The sequence below is a fragment of the Apteryx rowi genome, unplaced genomic scaffold (assembly GCF_003343035.1).
Source record: "Apteryx rowi isolate R43461 unplaced genomic scaffold, aptRow1 scaffold_34, whole genome shotgun sequence".
Classification (NCBI taxonomy): domain Eukaryota; kingdom Metazoa; phylum Chordata; class Aves; order Apterygiformes; family Apterygidae; genus Apteryx; species Apteryx rowi.
Genome location: NW_020449863.1, coordinates 2310527 through 2325324, shown reverse-complemented (window position 1 = coordinate 2325324; position 14798 = coordinate 2310527). Strand labels below are relative to the sequence as shown.

Here is a 14798-nt window from a genome sequence, read left to right as displayed (position 1 = left end):
CCCCCCCCCCAAACAACAAACAAACCCCACCAAAATGAAAAAAACCTACCACACCCTTCCCAATCCCACCCCCCTAAAAAGCCAAAACACAATAGAGGTCTTTCCTCTTTTGTAGTCCCATCAATACTGTATATGCATATATTTTAACTAAACAGTGGTTCAAAAAGGGACATTGCATTGAGGTGTCAATTAAATCTCTTAGGAGTACCAAAGAGAAAAACGATTTATATCACGCCGTCTTCCACTTACTGCAGAGCAGCACAGTGAGGCCTCTGAAGCAGACATTATTCACTGGCCTGCTTAACAAGTGATACCAAGATAAATACTGATGTAACATAACGCTGAACGCAGAAAAAACAGGCTGTTTCCATTTCTGCTTTATTGCTAATTATCTTCCCACTAAATTTTCCTCTCTTTTCTTCTTTTAAACATCAATAGCACAAAAGGATAAAACCTACAACAGCCCTTTTACAAAAACAAGAAAAAAAAACAACCAGACCACTGAACTTCCCAAACTGATGGCTACAGACCAATAAAATTATTATTTCTGTGCTGAAGCATGAAGAACACTACTCTAAATACCACCTCAGAGGAGAAAGGCAGATCCTGTTGCTGTGTTGAATGTAAAAGGGAGTGTATTGGTAAGGATTTGTTAAGACTGACATCTTTGAACATCCCTGGAACAGGATTACTTACTTATGCAAATACGCCTTTCATAAGAACAAGCCTACCATGTGGAGCTAAGGCTAAATATTCTGGCACACACCACTGAGCTTTGGCACTCATGAAGCTGCAAGAAATGGTTTACATTATCTCGGTCCATTCTTTTCCTTCACCCCTCCTTACATCATACAGTACCAAAGAGGGGTGGTATTTTCTAGGAGCATGGAAAGCACCAATGTATTTTGTGGGAGACACTTTTGCACTCTTCATTCTCCAGCTGAGACAACCTTAGGGGTTGCTACACATCAGTTCCTCCCTTCTCCATCCATTCAGAATAAAGAAGCAAAGAGATACATTAATAAATAAGAGCATCAGTAATAAAAATAATGTTAAAAAAATTAGAAATTCCCTCCAGAAACTGAGCTACTTTAAACTGGGGGAAAGAGGCTATAAGGTCACTGCCAGCTAACAGCAGCACCGACAGTGACCTCTGTTGCTACTAAATAAGCCCATGTCTCTACTACTAGGAATTTTAGATATGCTTTAACCAGTCCTGAACTGCACTAGGAAAGATTGCACTGCAAAGCAGGGATACCCAAACTAAATCTAAGTGAAAACACTCAGGAGACACAGTCAAGAGCTCAGACCTTCCTTTGCATGAGCTACTTCACCCTGCCAATCGGCCTGGGTATTTTTCCTATTGACAATAATCTGCAGTGCAGACAAAATCTAAGTGTGTTCTGCTGAATCAACAGGTGCCAATATCAGCCGTTGATCAAAACAGCAAGACGCAGCCCGCCTACAAAACAAACAAAACCTCTTTTTCATCTGTTCATAGTGGACCAGTTAGCCTGTAAATAGTATCTTCCAGAAAGGTACTACCGAAGGAAAGGCCAATTATAAACAACCATCCAGAAGGTAATTCCTGGAGAACTGAAAGGTGTTTAAAATAAAACTTACTGACTGAACTATCTGAAACTCAGGGCTGACTCGTCTTTCAGTTACAAAACACACACATTACTAAAATATACTGTGAATCACTGTCCCCATATACCATTAACCAAGTGTACAGGCCTCAGGCTGCCACTGTACTTCGGACTTCCAGCTGGCTTGCAGGTTTCCTCCCCATCCTGCTAAGCCTGGGCATGAAGTACAGGCTGTTCTGTTGCTGTATCTTTGTGTCTCCAAAATGAAACATAAGTTTTTTCAACTTCATGCAGATCGATATTACTGCCTTACAAATTTCCCTGACTCTTCCTGTCTTCTTTTTCCAAAATATACCTTACACACAGAAACGTACTGGTCTGATTTAGGATGACACATAAGACTCATTTCTTTAAACAGATTCCAAAAACATATGGACAGCCTGTTTAGACTGGATTTATTTCACTTTAATTAGCCCTCAGCAGGAAACTGGTTTAACCTGAACTTAAGGTCCTCGGACATTAAATAAGTATGTCCACACAGGGATTTGCACCTACTTAACTGAGGATGTGATTTCATGATCACTTTTCATCAGTCCAAACTCCTCAGCGCTGCTGAAAACGTAGGTATGATCTTCCTCTTGTATGCTGGTTCTAGCTTCGCATATTTGTGGAGCAAATCAAATTAATGAGTTCATCCTGCTGAAAATTAACTCAGTAAAAAAGATTACATTTCAGCCAGATCAGTGACTGACCTAATTCACTGCATGGTCATGAGTGCCAGAAACAACATCCAAGAGGGGTGGCAGCAGGAAAGTACAGCAACACAATTTTGCAAAGCCTGAATGAGAGCTCCTTCTTCCTTCTGATCAGGACTTTTAATCCAAAACTTGTCTCCTTTATGGTCTAAGCTTCCAAAAACTCATCAAAAAATTCAGAGGACACTTTTTCCCTCTTAACTGAATACCCAATATTATCAGTTTCAAACACCTATTAGTTTGTAAAGGCAGAAAGATTATAGAGAAATCTTCTTTCATAAGTGGAAATAGGTGGATTAAAATAAATGTATGCCTTAGCTGACAGAGCATGGACAGCGCCTGTCTGTATATATCCTGACACATGACAGTTTATCATCAACTTTTCTGAAAACCTTAGGGCTTTCAGCAACATCAGAAGGATCAAACTTGAGACAATTACACCAACTAAAGTGCTGTCCAGCCCACGTTACTTTACAGAAGTACTAAGCAACTCACTTAACTTTTATAATCACAGCTTAATGGAAGAGCCGACAGATTAGCAGGAGGGAAAGACCCAAACGTGTTCAGAAGCATGTTTCTTACAGTGAACTTAACTCATGATACTGAACATAAATCACCTGACCTGCTATGTCTGGAGAATTGTCATTAGTCACATTCCAACTAACTCCATTCTTCACACAATAAATATATTCAATGCAGACTATCCTCCAAGAAGTGAACCTCTTTATTGCAGGGCTGAAACACATTAAGCAGCACTAAGGACTCTGTGCGCCAAGAACTTCTGTGATCCTCACTCTGTAGATAAATTCTGGATCTTATTCAGGATCTTCCATAGCTCTAAAGCCTCTTAAAAAATGAACACAGGGAAAAAAAAACAAACCCAAAACTAACAATGCTCCTGAACACACAGCCTGCATTAACATATCCAGGGTGAGGATTTTTGCAACTCGGAAATTCTCCAACGACACTTTCCCTCCCACTAACAATACATTGCAATTAGTTGCAAAAGTAAAATAAATACAGAAAAAGTATGGCTCTTCTGTGCCTGGATTTTTTGCAACTTAAAGATGTACTTTAAAGTAGCTACAAACTGCTTTGATTGTTTCATTAAATTAGTTTTTTCCCCTTTTCCCTTGGAGTAAATTTCACCACTGAAGAGAGAAAACACAGTACTAGATTCTAAAGAAAAAAAGGTAAGACAAGACAAAAAAGTGAGCCACAAATAATTACTGATAATAAGGATACACCCACTCCAGTTTTAACTTTTCAGGAGGCAGTTCTGTCCTAATATCATCATAGTTTTCTACATCAGAAGGAATGAACATTGTGATTGGTCGACCCCGCATGAACATCTTGATATATTCTCCCTCTGTTGAAACAAAAAAGCATATTAATTGTGTGGCAAGTTTACACAAGAAATGAGCACAGGAAAAAGAAACAGTAATAAGCACAGAGATGCAAATAACGTTTGCAACATAATGATTATTTTAAAATGTAAGCTTGGTAAAGGCCCAGATTTTTAAAACTGAACACAGAAACAACATACACAGACACACAACACACATGCACAGTAAGTGCTAGCTGAATTTGTGATAGCTCTCCAGACAGACTGAGCATGTAACATTTTAGACATGCAAATTAAATAACAAAGGCAAATTTCAAATAAAATCTGAAGTTGAATAAATAGTCATGGAATCAGAGGATCGCATATTCAGGCTGGAAGGGACCTCAGGAGGTCTCTAGCCCAACCATTTGCTCAAACCAGGCTCAGCTGTGAGGCCAGACCAGGTTGCTCAGGGCTTTATCCATGAAGGTCTTCAAAACCTCCAAGGATGGAGACTGCGCAGCCTCTCTGGGCACCTGCTCTGCTGCATGACTGCCCTCCCGGGGAAAAAGTCTTCCCTTATATCCAAGTCTGAACCTCTCTCATTTCCATTTGCCTGTTGTCTCTCGTCCTCCCACCACACATCGCGGTGAAGAGCCTGACTCCGTCTTCACTCCTGCAGCCTGACTCGGTCCCCCTGCCCACCAGCCCTGCTACCTGCTCCCCGTTTGCTGCCATCTGTAGGCTTGGTGAGCACACATTGCATTGCCTGCTCCAGGTCACTGATAAAGACATTAACAAGGACAGGTCCAGGACAGACCTCCACAGCACGCTGCTCATTACTGGCCTCCGGGAAGAGTACAACCCATTATCTGCTACCCTCTGACACAAACCATCCAAACAGCTTTTTTAAACCAAACCTAGTTGCATGCCCACCCAGACTGTAATGTCCCAACTAAGTTACAAGAATACTGTAGGAGGCAGAGTCAAAAGCTTTGATGAAGCTTTTCTTTAATATTTATATATATACACATATATATGATCTATATAAAGCTTTATCATAAATTATATATCACAAACCAATATGCTAATCTGAGTTACGAATTCATTGAAATCATTCCAATTTCATCACCGTCATATTCTAAAGGGGGGAAAGAAACAACAGCTCCTTATGGCTCCATCTGTAACACTGTCAATAGTGAGACAAATAATATGTACTTCTCTGTCATATACTGTTAGGGTGCCTGAGCATTTCACAAGTCTTTAGGGGTCCTTTTTCAAGTCAGTAATAGCAGATGATTTTACACTAGAGAAAACTAATTGCATTTGAGTGGCTTGGCCAACTGCATTAGCCAGTCATTAGAAGGAAAGTAATCTGTGTTTAAGGCATAGCTGATTGTGGCTCCTATATGAGGTCCTGTCTTACAGCAGTCTTCTCCCCACACAACGACAATAATAACTTTCTATTTTTGAAAGATGAAAAAGAACCCTTGGGGATTTTTAAGAGCCTTTACACTCCATCCACACAGCAGAGACACAACTGTAACACAGTTAAATCAAGCCTCAGGTTGAGGCAGGCCAAATCCATAAGAATTAATGACAGTCTCCAACTCTACTCACACAGGAGTTACATGCTCAAAATACTGAAGACAAGGACCTACATATTTTACTAATTTTGCACCAATTAAGTGGCATTTTTATCATGTTTCAACTTCTTTAATATTTAATATCCATTGTTAATGTAAATTACATCATAGATTGAAAGTAATATAATATTCTGCTGTGAGTGCCAAAAGAATCTGGAACTCCCATATTTTTCTGGGTAAGGATTTGAGAATACCAGCCAATAAAGGGAATAAAACAGAGTTTCACAATGAACTGTGAACAGTTGAATAAGGCCAGAGGAGAAGCATAGCTGTAAATTAGCAATGCAGTATTAAGAAATGCACTAATTGATGCAATTGGGTTCTAAAATTAGGATCTTGACTTTTTTTTTAATAATCTACCCAAAAGACAAAAATGAGACAGACTACATGTAAATGCTCAAGTAATGCTTGTGTTTACTGAACAAAGCTGTATGCTCATTCATGCAATCTGAGTAAATCAGTGCTTTTTTTCCCCCTATAAACTCTAAAATTGAAATTTTGAGACCCTCAGGTTTATTCTCACTGAACTACAGTTTAACAGTTCACTTTAAAATTGGAGAGCTAAAAGAGCAAGAGAAAGGAGATAATTTCAGTGACAACAGCACAAGCAGTGAAGACTGCAAGATTAGTCTCTTGCCATACAAAGGTATTTCATAAGATGCAAAGACTGAGAAACACAATCACAGCTGTGAGCAAGATCAGAAACATATGCACCGACCCTAAAAACACAGTCCGTACCCATCTTTGAATTTAAAATATCCACACTATATAGATCATGGAAATATGTTATAACTTACTACAGCCAGAATAGAACAAGAGGGGAAAACCTGTAACTCCTTTCAGCCACCGAAGATGCAAAGCAGTCTTGCACAAAGAGGCTGGAAACAAATTCTGGACACTCAAGATCTCTCTTCTAGAAATAGAGAACTAAGACGGAAGACTGGCAACTTATCAGTTCAATGAAAAAACACCATGGTGAATACTCCAGGTTATTTGAAGGAACTATCTCTGATTATAAAGGATTTATTAGAGTTGTGTGAAGTTCTGTGAAATAGATCCACAGCTCTGAACACAACAGACACCACTAGCTTTGAATACAGTAATGACAATCCTAGCACATGCCAAGACATGGACAGCATTGGTACTTTTAAGAAAAAAATCCATGGTGACTGAATCATAAAATTTGCTGAGTAACTCTTATCTAGAGAAAGGAAATCTTGCATGGTTTTAACAGCTGCATATGTCATGGCACTGTTTAAATGCCCCCAAACTGCAGAATCACATAACCAACTCAGATAAAACTTTCAGTTTACTATACTTTGATATTCCTGTTTATCATAGCATAGGCAAATAAACCTAATTATCTGCCTTCACTTTACTCCATTATTTCATTCTGTATAGTTCCTACAAAAAACAATACAAACAAGTTTAATACCTTATAGTTTTACAATGAAACTACTACTTGCACCATTTCATGTATGTCATTCATTCCAAATGAGGTCTCTGCCTAACTAGGTCAATGAACTAATGCACCTGAACATGACCTAGTTAAAACCAAATATCCTACTATATGTATGACATTCACTCCAGAAATTATGTTTGGAGTATAATGTTTTGCAAAAAGGTTTTTCTCTCTTAATATACAGTAGTTTGATTTCTTGATGTTTAATTAACAGCTTTAATAAAACAATTTAAAATCAACTGTTTAATAAAACAGATCCCAGTTTTATCAAATTTACCAGATTCCCAGACTTGAAGGGTATGATTAATGTGACTTATTTTCCACTTTTAGTGTGTTCAGGTCAACCTTCTGAGACCAAGTATTAATTTTACTTGAATTTCACGTGGCTTTTAATCCCCATAGTAGATTTACTCTGCACTGGAGGCAAGAGAACACAGAATTTTCATGTGATAGTCCAAATATAACTGAAAACTAGTGCAAAAATCACACGCTGGAAAAAATAATTCCTATACACAAATTGTAATAATTGAACTATGTAAAACTGACACATGCATAAAGGTTTTTCCTTATTCCGAATGACAATGAATAACAATGAAAGTTAAGACACTGAAGCCCAGCATCAAAGAAGCACACCAAGAAAATGGAAAATAGTTGTCCCACTTCTTTCTGAGAACAAATACAGATCCTTTGAACCAGAACCCCGAGATTCTGTCCACTGACAGCAGTAGAAAACTTTCCTCAGATCAAATATCAAAGAGCCAAAGAACAAAGACAATCACTTCCCAGTAGCTAAATTAGAAACGACAGCTATTTTACCAAATGTGTATCATTTAACTACATTGCTGAGAAAAGCAAAAGATCTGTGTTGCCACTGGTTTGAGACAAATGTTCAGATAATTATTCCAAAATCGTACAGTCTCATTTTTTGGCCAATAAATTTTTTATTGTATGTATTTCACAAAGACAAAACAATACTGTAAAGGCACATGTAATGTATTAATAATCTTTCTATTAAAATCCTGTGTTCAGGCTCCTACAACTAGAAATACAATATAGCCTGAAGATATTTAAAAAAGAACATTCCTGTGTGCAAGTCAAATCCCTGTTTTAACATTGAATTTTCTTGGCACTTCTGGTTCCATAAGATCAGTGCAAAATGACACCACAAATTTAAGATCAAATTTCTCTGTGCTTCTTAGACCAGCAGAGACTAACTGCAACCAAAATTTGTATAGATAGAGGTAATTACACCTATTGGATCCTACAGATGAGACAGATGGAAGAATCCAACAGAAATTTAGTCAGGTCTTTGGCCAGAGGAGAAAAGCTCTCTTGGAGCCTTGGGAAAAGATTATCTGCAGGGCCTTCAGATACAGATTAGCTCTCTGAACTTCCATATTAAAGGAGGAACATTTTTGGCTTTCATTAGTTACTCGTGTGTATTCAAGATTACTTTTGAAGACACACATTTAATACTAAAGATAGAGACACAAACTACGTATAACTTGATTAATCCTCTCCCTACAGAAAAGGGAGGATAAGAAAAGACAGAGAGACAACCCACTGAAAGATTTTTGTCTAAGACTGTAAATTTCCTTTCTTCAGAACAACCTGTAGGGCAGATATAATATTAATGTAAAAAAAATCTTTTGAAATAGTACAGAGGATGGCAGCATATCAACAAAACCATTCCATACAGAAAGTAACTGCCTAAGGCCAAATTCTGGTAAATGCAAGTTAAGAAAACAAGTGGTTTAACTCCTTCATATCATACTGACTCCACTGCACATTCAAGTGTGTTGGATTGTATCAGTTTCCTCCCAGCACTCTCACGATTTCTAGGTACAGAGCAGTATGTCAGACATTTCTCTCTTTCCGTCTTTTGGAAGAAGAGCTGGTGATTTCCTTGGTCATCTCATAACAGAAGTGTAGGCACGTAGGTATAGGGGAGGGAAAGTCAGAAATTTTAAAGAGCTTTGAGGAAGCAAAACAAAAACAACTCACCTCTACAATTCTTTTATCTACCAGCCTGAAAACAGCAGATACCAAAATAACCATTTTCTGCCCTAATTCAAAGCGATGTTCAGACTCCGCTGCCCTGTGTACACTACATACAGAAGCATTTTTGGTTGCAGGTGTGTGGGTGGGTGGGGGACCTGAAAGGACCTAAGCACTCAGTAAGTTAATTCACCTGTAGTTGCACAAGTCCTACAAATCCTTTCAAATATTGATCAAATCAACATAAAGAGTACAGTTAAGCGTAGTTAGCATATCCAGGTGCTGCGGATTAACCGCGCCACAGCAAAAGAAACAGCTCAGGCGCAGGATTAGCACAAAAGGCACCGCATCACATGAATGCGGCTCCGGCTTTTAGGGCCAACTTGAAGGAACAAGGAACCAGGAACAGCCGTGGCTGCTTTTGTGCACCTTTGAGCCACAATTCACAGCCCGTGCCAGGCTCCAGCTGGCTCCACTGAAAGCCACCTCTGGTGCCTCTCCAGCATCTTTTCAGGAGCAGCCTGCAGCTGGCTCCAGCACCGGCACCCCAGGGCGCTAACGGGACCCCCGCGGCTCTGCAAACCCACCGAGTAAACCAGAGCTAATAAAACCCACTGAACCCCATCCAGCTCATTACAGATGCACTGCGCTGTGCCTGCGCGACATGCCTCAGAGCATCCTCCGTGCTCATTTCACTCGGGATTTTACTCTGATCCACAGCATCTCCTCACTTTAGGGAACGGAGACTTGGCTGTCATTGGGATACAGGCACACCATTCATTTCAGTATACCACCAAAAAATTTAACTCCTCTCGTAGTTAAGGATCTTCTCAATTTCCAGGCTATACTAAATTACGGCCAGTTAATTTACGTGTGTGCGTGTGTGACAACATGGCTGTTAACTTTAGCAGGTACACCCATCTGCTGTCTGAAAATGTGTCAGGTGGGAGTTAAAACAGCAGTCTCCTATCCCAGCTTTCATTTTGCAAGAATATCCAGCTCTTTAAGTCTCCTTTTGTGTGATAAGCTGTCATTCAGTTTGTCTCCACACCTGTAACACTTTAAATTCACCTCTTATGAATGGGGGGGGCTGTAGCTGCACACAGTATTACAGAAGAGTGCCTACCCAGGCTTTGATGCATTAACATATACCACAGGACAGCATATCTCTATCAGAATTACTTCTTCTGATACCTCCCAAGACTGCATTTGCCTTTTCATAATACATAGGCGATTCAGTCTTTACATGATTGACTAGCATGTTAGAGCCCTTTTCCTCACCATTTAGTTTTGGCAGACAAGCTCACAGTCTATAGGTAAAATGTTTCTAGTAACTCCAACATGTGTGATCTTGACCTTTACATAGTTTAATTTAGTCTTACTTATATTTCTCCAAGCCTAAAGAACATCTAGGTCCTTCTGTATTAAATTCCTGTCCTCCACTGAATCAATTTTGCCTCTCTACTTCATCAGTGAAATGTCATCAGTGCTCCTACTTTACTGTGTCAAGTTTATTACTGTAAAAATTAAGCAAAATTGGCCCCAACAGGCTTCAGGCAGACTTTCTCAACCAGACTACCTGCTTCAGGTTCTGTGAAAGTTTTTTTTTTTTTTTTCCCCCAATCTATAAAAAGATGTTTAAATATGTTTAGTGAAATAAGGTGGTACTGAGAGGAAACCCTAGGATCCTGCCTGATCTGCAAGGAAAAAATGCATCTTCTTCACTATCAGTCATTGTAAACTTTGAACTGAAATTACCTTGCATGCACCCAAACTGTTGGTAACACACATAATACCGAGAGTCCAGGACTAAAAATAGGGGCAAACAAAAAATTGTAGACAAACAGTATACAGTGAATGAAAGTTTTCTGCAAAGCCTCTTTGTATCAAAAGAAGTTTCCCATTCACATAAACGAGCTTTTAATCAGGCCTTATAGAAAAAGACAAAGCAGCAAAGAACATAACAGTGAAATTCAACTTCAAACAACGCCAGTTAATTCACCCATGAAAAAGTTTAAAAGCCAGCAATTCACAGAAAGAAATCTGGAAGGTAATAACAGTGAAAAATCTTGTAGGTGATAACAGCAAAGACAGGGCAATGAAAACATCTGAAAGGTTGAAATTAGTGCTTCCATGAAGTCAGCACAGAAAGATTCGCGCAGTGACACTTGAGCAATGAATTACTCCCTGTGAATCATATTCTTAGGGGACTATGGAAGGATTTCAGAGGAAAGTAATAAAAATGAGTAGGGACTGAAAGCAGCAGAAGAAAGATCAAAGAAATCTTTGTAGTTTAACTAAGAAATACCTAAGAGAAGAGCGTTCAGGAGACATGAAAGCTGCCTTCACATTTGTGAAGGGTATAAACAACAATGACATACAAAAAGCAAAATCCTCCCAACTTCCAAAAACATATGCCTGAAAATGAAATTGTCTCAGAACATACAGTAGTTTCCTAGAAGCACGTGAGAAACCCTTATCATCACTTACTGGTTTCTACAACAAAACAGGACAAAATATTAGACAAAACACACACTTTATATCTCTATCCCTTATTATTAAGCAGACCCTGAGGTAGCCCAGCAAGTCTGTGCTGTAATTAGCTGCTTTTCAGCAAGTGAGTGTATGCATAAAGTGGAATCTAATAAGCATGTAACAGATAAATATAAACAGGAGATGAATACTGGATAAATAACAAAATTAACTGTTCATTTACCCAGTTATAAGTTAAATCATGGAAAAAAATCAAGACAATAATCTTACCCTACAGATTGATCATTACTACTTTTCACTAGAGGCCACCCTATCTAGTTTGCAAGAGTAACATGGACAAATCGCATCAAAACCCTTAGCTCAGTTCTATTTGTGTTTATCATCTGAATCTTCACCTTAAAACGGCTTACAAATTACAAACACACACCACCTCCCCGCAACCCTGGAAGGTTACAACAGTCTTGGCCAAGCAGAACTCAGTAATTATACAGAACAAACTACGACATCTAGAGTACGTTTATTAATCTGGCTTCACCTTCTAGTCGCTTGACCAGTTCAGTCATGCTTTGTAATACTACAAACAGCTTCTTTCCCACAAGCCGTCTGTCCTCAGACCTGCGTCCAAGAGCTCTGTAGGACCACTAACCTGAGGAACAAAGACTACAAAGCTCGTTTCTGATTTAAACCAATGCTAATGGCCCAAACACAACCAGATTCAGCCACCATGTTCAGAATATGATATTTCATATTAAGTGGAACTAAAACCTGGAGGTGGGTCTGCCAGCTCTTGCCCTATGCTATGGATATTTGCTGTACCTGACAAGTGGAAGTGCACCGTCACTATGAAGCGCTGATACAAGGCAGAACAAACAGGCCAAAAAAGTAGATGAGACAAAGGAGATTTACTTAGATTTGGAATCATTTCACATCTATGCATTGTGATTTCTTAATGGACTTTGGGTTATTAGTTTTATAAAATTAAGTAAATCACAGTTAAGAGTCTGCTTTTACATGTACCAATAGACATTAAGAATCTAGATGTTTGTAACACGTACCATTTGCTTTGAAATAAAGATTAATATTACAACTCTAGAGTTTTATAATAAAAATAAGGTCTCATAAAAAGGAACTCAGTATACACAACAAACTCAGTAAGACTGTATCTAAACATTGTCTGCTTAAAGAATAAAATCATGAAATTACTAGGAACAAATGAGAAAAACTCCCAAATACTTCTAAGATCAGCTTGGATTATTTCACCAGTATCTATGGTTTTTAGTAAGACGCACTATGCCAGAATGAAAGCAAGTAGCAGTAAGAAGATAAAGTGGGTCTCAATTTGCCCTCAGATACATGAGCACTCTCAATAAGCATCTGACAGCAAATCTGCACGTCTGATGCGAAAACAGTTCTGAAATAGGGAATTCTGCATTCTTGGTGGACAGGACACACTGTAAACAGGGTAAATTTTTCCTTTATGGGCTTCACGATTGCCCTATTCTGTTAGGGCTATAGTACAGCCATAACTAACAGAAGAAAAGTACTGGAAACTAATAAAGCACTGACAATCTAAAAAGAAACAAACTTAGGAATGCAGTGAATGTTTTTCATTAATTCTCTCACATATGGTTTTTATTGCCATCCAAAAATGTCTAAATGTCTCTTATTACTTTATAATAAGTGAACAAGTGATTCACGTACAGAGCTGCTATCACGTAAAACCAAACACAAACTGAAATATGGAATCTCAGTAAAAAAAAAATACGTTTTATCTTAAAATAACCAGGGCCTTTACCTTCTGGGCATAAAAGTATGAATGCTTTATGATTAATACTTTTTAAATGTCTCTGCCGAAATGAAATGCAAGATGGTTTTATAGGCAATTATAAACACCTGCTGGTAAAAAATTTAAAAGAACAACTTTAGCTAATGTCCTACTAATGCTGTGGTAAGCACCCACTTATTTCATCTGCCATTTTATTGTATTTTCATAGAGTTTTGATACCTTCTAGTACTGTATTTTATTGTAATAAATGGCTCTGGTTTGCAAGGATAAACAAAACAAATGTTCAAAAATAAGCTTAAAAAACCCAACCCCCCAAATTCTCTGGAGCATACAGCAAGCATATGGAAGTATGCCTAATACTTCCTTCGCTGGATTAGTATCACACAAGTGTTCCTGTTTTTATTACATCTGTTTCAGCATATGTCCAGATGCACAAGCTCAGGCGTAATGCTGGAGTAGGTGCAACTCAGCCCAAGTGAGAGAGAGAAAGGCTGGTGTTACTGAGGGAGGAAAACTGTGCACTCTGACACGGTATGTGATCAGCACTTGTAATATGCATGGCCTTGGCCTGGTGCGAGATGGAGGGCTCTCGGGAAACTCTCAAGCGAATGTCCCCGAGGTAGCTGTGGGGCTGCGCTGCCCCACACATCTGCTCCTGCAGGAACATAGAATTGCCCAGGTCTTATTGAATGTGAACATCAGCCTCTGTAGTATATTCTGTAGGGGACTGCGAACTGAAGACAACTGGGATATTAAGGCTGACAATGCCTTTCTCTGTGCAAGTTCATCTCAGACTAATTTTCACTTGCTGCTCAAGCCTTTTGCTTTTACAGCCAAGACATATCATCAACAGATATCACAATGAACATACACAGACGATCACAACACAGATAATATTGCAATAGCTTCTGCTGCTAGATAAATATGATTCGAAGAACTAAAAGTGTAAAAATGCGTTTCACTACATTTTGTGGCATTTTACTATGGTGACAAGATTCAAAGCAGCTTCAGTAATAGCCTGAATCAAGCCTGACTCAAGGATGTTCAAAGCGACATGGAATTGTAATCTTCCACCCCATTATCCCTTACAAATATCTTTTGCTTACGAGATTCTGCTATTTCAACACATTTCCAAACATGTTTTATATGCATATAAAGACACTGAAATGTTTTTACATAGAAGATTTGGTTTGAAGCTTGATGGTTTGAGCACCAACAGCTTTCCAAAGAGTCCCCTTCACACAGTTGCTAGAAAGAGCCCAAGGATGCACATTCGCACCATTGCTAGTGTAGGAGGCGCATCTTGTATGCAGTGTTACACACACATCCAAGTGCAACAAGCAGTTAGCGGGAGCTGCCATAACTGAATTCAATGTCCTGTTAGAGACTGTTTGCCTCCAGAGGCAAAAACTGGCAAGTCACAAAAGAGTGTTAAAGCAGCCTTGCCACTAGGGATGCAGAACAGCACAGATCCTGCACAAACAGCATTTCTACAGGCTACCTTCAAAATCCTACCCTGCTCAAGACAATTCCACCCAGCTGCAAGGGATTTGCCTCCAGAAATAAGCTAACCATTTTGAATAATGTTAACTCTTGAACCTGCTGGCCAGCTGGATCAAGGTGCCAACTGGAAATAGATTTATTTATGTGGCAGCTATCCAGTAGAAAATAAACTAAAGTCACCTGCTCTGAACAGGATCTTACACTAAAGGGACCTGGCTGGGTATTGCTAAGCTTATATCGAT

General features: G+C 38.9%; 1 protein-coding gene across 3 annotated transcripts in view; it reads right to left on the bottom strand.

The window, feature by feature from the left end:
• EML4 (echinoderm microtubule associated protein like 4) overlaps window positions 1–14798 on the bottom strand; it is a 127217-nt gene that overhangs the window by 35935 nt on the left and 76484 nt on the right. For all 3 annotated transcript variants that reach the window (XM_026072371.1, XM_026072370.1, XM_026072369.1), the window contains exon 8: window positions 3590–3713. In XM_026072371.1, the coding sequence (XP_025928156.1) occupies window positions 3590–3713 (124 nt within the window). The remainder of the gene's footprint in view (window positions 1–3589; window positions 3714–14798) is intronic.